The sequence below is a fragment of the Elephantulus edwardii genome, unplaced genomic scaffold, assembly GCF_000299155.1.
Source record: "Elephantulus edwardii isolate Elephantulus edwardi_28Jun2011 unplaced genomic scaffold, EleEdw1.0 scaffold00247, whole genome shotgun sequence".
In the NCBI taxonomy this organism is placed as follows: Eukaryota; Metazoa; Chordata; class Mammalia; order Macroscelidea; family Macroscelididae; genus Elephantulus; species Elephantulus edwardii.
Window position 1 is genome coordinate 899,388 of NW_006399997.1, and position 5,017 is coordinate 904,404.

A 5,017-nucleotide genomic window follows, 5' to 3' on the forward strand; every position below is an offset into this window, starting at 1 on the left:
CTCATCTCCCCAGTGCCTAATATGTCAATATTTATGCATTCCATTTCTTTCTTAACAATATCTAATTTTTCTACATTCATGGTTCTCACATTCCATGTCCCAGTCACCAGTGTCTGCTTACAACTGTTCCTCTTCCTTTGTATTTCCATGCTTGACAGTTCTACCTAGTTGCCCTTTCTGTTCGTCTATGTGTGTTATGTTGTATATATAGGGTTTTCAGAGGCCTGCCATTGATCTATACAATCTCCATATTGTAGCCCACTCTCTGTACCTCCTGTCTGCAGTTTCCTGTCTCCTTTCATGCTTCTTTCCAATCCCTTTCTGCCTTCTGAGCTTTAGCACTAGGCAAAGGCTGATCTTAATACAGACTTTAAAAAAAAAAATTTATTGATTTACATATAATCTTTCATATGTATCATGTTTGTCCATGTACTTTGTAGTAGTACAGGTGATTACTAGGCATAGACCAATGATAATTAAAGTTATATAAAATATAATGCATATGAATGCTGCCCTTTTGAACGTCTGTGGTTAATTGTTCTGAAACTCGTGTTTCTCCTTTATAGACCTGTCTGTTGTTGGCTGCAAATTGTACCATGGGGTGATTTAATTCCAAGGCTTGTGGGGTGACTAAAGGCCATACTCTAGAGGATTTCACTGATTTTAATAGAGTAGTAAGCCTGTTTTGTTTGTCTTGGTTTTTTTTAGTTGTGCGTCACATTTTTGTTCACTCTGTAAAGAACTTTCTGTTATGATGTTTTTAAAAATAGTCAACAGTGCTGCCATACTTATAAATTTTTTTTCCTAAAAAAATGAAAAGATTTAGTTTCATTTGCTGGTGGTGACAAAGAACTAGCTCCTTAAAATAGAACATGCATTTGTGTGCTCAATCCACTAATACTTTCTTTTTCATATATTTTGTTGACAGTATACATGGTTGAACATACATCCATTCATAGCTAAAACCAACAGTTCAATAGCATTGTTTATGTATTTCAACCGGTATCCACAGTCACACTAGCTCTATCCCTACTGTTTCATCAGCATCATTTGATGTGCTCTGTCCCCTTGAAGTTTCATGGAGTAATTTATATTCAAGCTTGAAAAATTATTTCTGAGCATTCAACTTGAAGGTTCCCCCAGTGTCAGTGGATCTAGAAAATCTCGTTTCCATTTGGTTTTGAAATTCTGTTCCACAGTTTTCTACTTTTTGGTCAAGATCCATTAGTTGGATCATTGATCAAAATATAGAATAATAGTAGCCAGGCACCATCTATTTCTCTGGTCACATTCACCACCACTCGGTAATGTCTTCTTCATCTACATCACCCTTCTTGGCTTCCCTGGGTGTTAGGGGTCCCTGTTCTAGTGTCCTATATCCCAGCTTATGCACTAGTTGTTCATCTGTGTTCTTTTCAGCCAGACTCTAGCTGTACAACTCTTCTGATTCATATCCTCCTACTCTCCATGTGTCTACTTCCTGCATTTAAGATAGATAGGTAACAACACTCACCTCTTACACCATTTGGCCAGGTCACAAAGGTATTGAGGCATCCTGAAAGCTCTACACAATTGAGTAGCCATACTAGTGCATGTCTAAGGTTACAGCCAAAATACTGCACTGTTAACTTCAATCAGCACATCTGGCTAGCTTCTAATAAAAGGTTCTTTTTGTTTGTAAGAACAAGACAGAGAAGCAAAGAGATTTTGGGGGGTCTTGGAATCTTGCCCCAAATGATAGTCCTGTTGCTTTCAGTGCCTGTTAAGAACTTGGAGGTCCCCCCTCCCCAAGATTCTTACTCTTTAGACTTAATTTCTTGTCTCAGGGTATCCTAAATCATTGCCAGAGGAAGTAATCGAAAAGCAAGAAAAGAGACATATGTTTTCCAGTAGATGTAAATTGAAGAGAAAAAGTTTTTGTAACAAAAGAAATAAATGTCTAAAGTACTAATATAACAAGTAAAATCAACAATTATGAGATGGTAGGAATCCTAGACCTTCTATACAATATGTATGCAGTGTTGATCCAGGTTAATTTCTGAGCTCAACATTATGACTTTTATGACCGCAGTCTCTTAGATTTTTGCAATCTCTCCTTGACTAAATTGTGCTATGTTAACATACCAATTTCTAAAATTCAGTATAAGTAACATTTCACCTGAAAGCTACCACAAGAGAAAGATTTGATGAATGTTCAACTAAAATGTCTATTTCCACAACATTAGGAAGCTATATCTTTGCATTTGTAAAATGAAAAAGCTCAAAATTGATCTTTAGTTTATAAGAATAATGAGTAATGATCTTAAATAATTATTAGTAAAAAGTACAGTTAATTGATAAATTACATAAGATTATGAAGATGTTGAAAACTAACTTTTATTTGGTTTATATGCACAAGAAAGACATCATTACTGGAACAGGAAGTCAATGAAATGAGAATAAAGTGACTGGGTATCCTCCCCACCCCCACCCAGAGTGCTGACATAAATAAAATCCTAGATGGGACAAGATGTAACACACTGAGCTGCTAACCGAAAGATGAGTGGTTCGAATACACCAGCGGTTCCACAGAAAAAGCAAAGGCATTCTCCTCCAGTTTTAGAAAACCAGTGAAGCGTCACTATGCCAGAATTGGCTTGATGGCAGTGGGTTTGGGTTTGGCATGAATAGTAGTTCTGGTTTCTATTGGCCAAACATACACTTAGGGGTTTGGGTTATTTTGTATAAAGTGTTTAAGATAATGGTTACCTTTCTCCAGATCCTTGAGGATGTTTTCCATAATCTTGATCCTGATGGTACAATGAGTGTAGAAGATTTTTTCTATGGCCTATTCAAAAATGGAAAATCTCTTATGCCATCAGCGTCTACTCCATACAGACAATTGAAAAGACACCTCTCCATGCAGGTAAGAAATAATTTTGTATGTTCTTTCTTAGTAGAAGTTAAAACCTATCTGACTCATTTTTAATGTATAATTAGTACAATAATTATATTTTTATATTATATAATTATACAAGAATGTATAATTTGATGTACTATTATACAAGAAAAATACAGGACAGGAGAGCAGAAAAAAGAAGACAAGTGAGAGTAGGAGAGAGACTAAACCATTAAGAAGGAAAAGTTGGGTTTTGATTCATTAACATAATGACTGGGTGTTCGTGTTTTGTATGACATGTGCTTCCCTTAAATCTTGTCACAGTGTCACATTACCCGTCTGATATGGGGTAGGGGAGAAATGACTATAAATGACAGAGTAGGAAAGGCACGAATTATGTTTCTTAGCATCAGTGGTGGGTCGGATGGTGGGTACAGCTTCTGTGTGTCATAGACCTCTCTACCAGGCCAAGTGTTTTGCTGAGCTATGTATTCTTGGCTCATTTGGTAGAAATCACAGGGGCTGCATGACTTCTGCTTGTTGTGGTTGAGACCGACCCATTTCAGTTCTGACCAACATTTTGTATAAATGCCTAGAACCAAACTGACCCTGATCAAGTCTCTTTCTTCCTTCAGCCTTTTTTCTTCTCACCCTGTGTCCTCACCTTGCTTCTTTCAGTCTTTTGATGAGAGTGGAAGACGCACCACAACCCTGGCAGCGATGACAAGTTCCATTGGCTTTCGAGTCTTTTCCTGTTTGGATGATGGGATGGGCTATGCGTCTGTGGAGAGAATCCTTGATACGTGGCAGGAAGAGGGCATTGAGAACAGCCAGGAGATCCTGAAGGTGTGGCATCTAAAACAGGAGCGCAGTGACAAACAGGGAAGAGTTGGGAAATCCCAATTCTTCTGAAACTTAGTTTTGATTTGATGTTTCCTTAATGATGCCTAATTTTCACAAGATCTTCAGAGATAAGTCACATTTAATTACTCCCTTTAACCAGGAATCTGTTGCAAATGGTTTTTCATGTTACTGAGCCCCAAATTACTGATAGGAGCAAGGCTCTGGTTTGATCCCTGGTTAATAAAGATTAGGTCTGTTGCTATTGTGTCTATTTACAGTGCTAGGTGATATTTTTAACAAATGTACAAATAAGCGAGTTATACTTTCCTTAGAGGGAACGTAGTTATATCCTGGAATGAAGACTGTTCATAAGGAATCACTAAAGAGCCATAGACATCCAGTTTCTAGACTGTAAATTCACTTTTGTCTGGGTTTGTGTAACTTCTGCATTTTCTGCTTTCAGATGATAGAATTTATGATTGTATTGAACTTATATGTCTGGTTCTGGTTTCTAGGCCTTGGATTTCAAACTTGATGGAAATGTCAACTTGACAGAGCTGACGTTAGCTTTTGAGAATGAACTTTTGGTCACGAAGAATGGCATTCACCAGGCAGCTCTGGCCAGCTTCAAGGCTGAGATCCGCCATTTGCTGTAAGTTGAGCAGAAGGTTCATCTGCTCCGTTCCTTTTTCTCTTTGTCCCAAAATCTCATCCAGTATCTGTGACAAACATTTTTCCATCCTACGTGCAAATATGGCTGATTTCCTACCATTTAACAACTACACCAGAGAGCTCTGGTGGCTTAGTGCTAAGGAATTGTGCCACCAACACAAAAGTACGCTGTTCAAAACCATTAGCTGCTCTTCTGGAGAAAGATGAGCAGTCTCCTCGCATATGATTTACTGCCTCTGAAAACCGGCTGGGGAGTCAGCTATGCGTCAGTCCTGACTCAGTGGTCTTCCATAACCGCAGGAAAGTGATGGAGAGCTTAGATTTGTGTGCAGACTTTTGAAGGAAACTACTGAATGCTTTTTTGTTTTCTGTATGGGGAGGGTTTTGTTGTCTTGGTGTTCTGTGTTTGTATAGAAGCAAGCAGATGAGAGCTTTGTTAGACCTCCTTCTTGCTCAGAGACAAGCTTTCCTTTAACTTGATTTGTTTTTGTTTGTGATTCTAGGGAGCGAGTTGACCAAGTAGTCAGAGAAAAAGAGAAGCTAAGGTCAGATCTGGACAAGGCTGAGAAACTCAAATCTCTAATGGCCTCAGAGGTGGACGATCACCACGCAGCCATAGAGCGG

At 38.4% G+C, this 5,017-nt stretch overlaps 1 protein-coding gene across 1 annotated transcript in view; it reads left to right on the forward strand.

Moving 5' to 3' along the window:
• The window catches only part of NIN (ninein (GSK3B interacting protein)), a 140,957-nt gene that overhangs the window by 69,863 nt on the left and 66,077 nt on the right, over positions 1 to 5,017 (forward strand). The window contains exons 6-9 of the mRNA XM_006899217.1: positions 2,759 to 2,905; positions 3,557 to 3,724; positions 4,237 to 4,373; positions 4,897 to 5,016. Coding sequence (XP_006899279.1) covers positions 2,759 to 2,905; positions 3,557 to 3,724; positions 4,237 to 4,373; positions 4,897 to 5,016 — 572 coding nt within the window. The remainder of the gene's footprint in view (positions 1 to 2,758; positions 2,906 to 3,556; positions 3,725 to 4,236; positions 4,374 to 4,896; position 5,017) is intronic.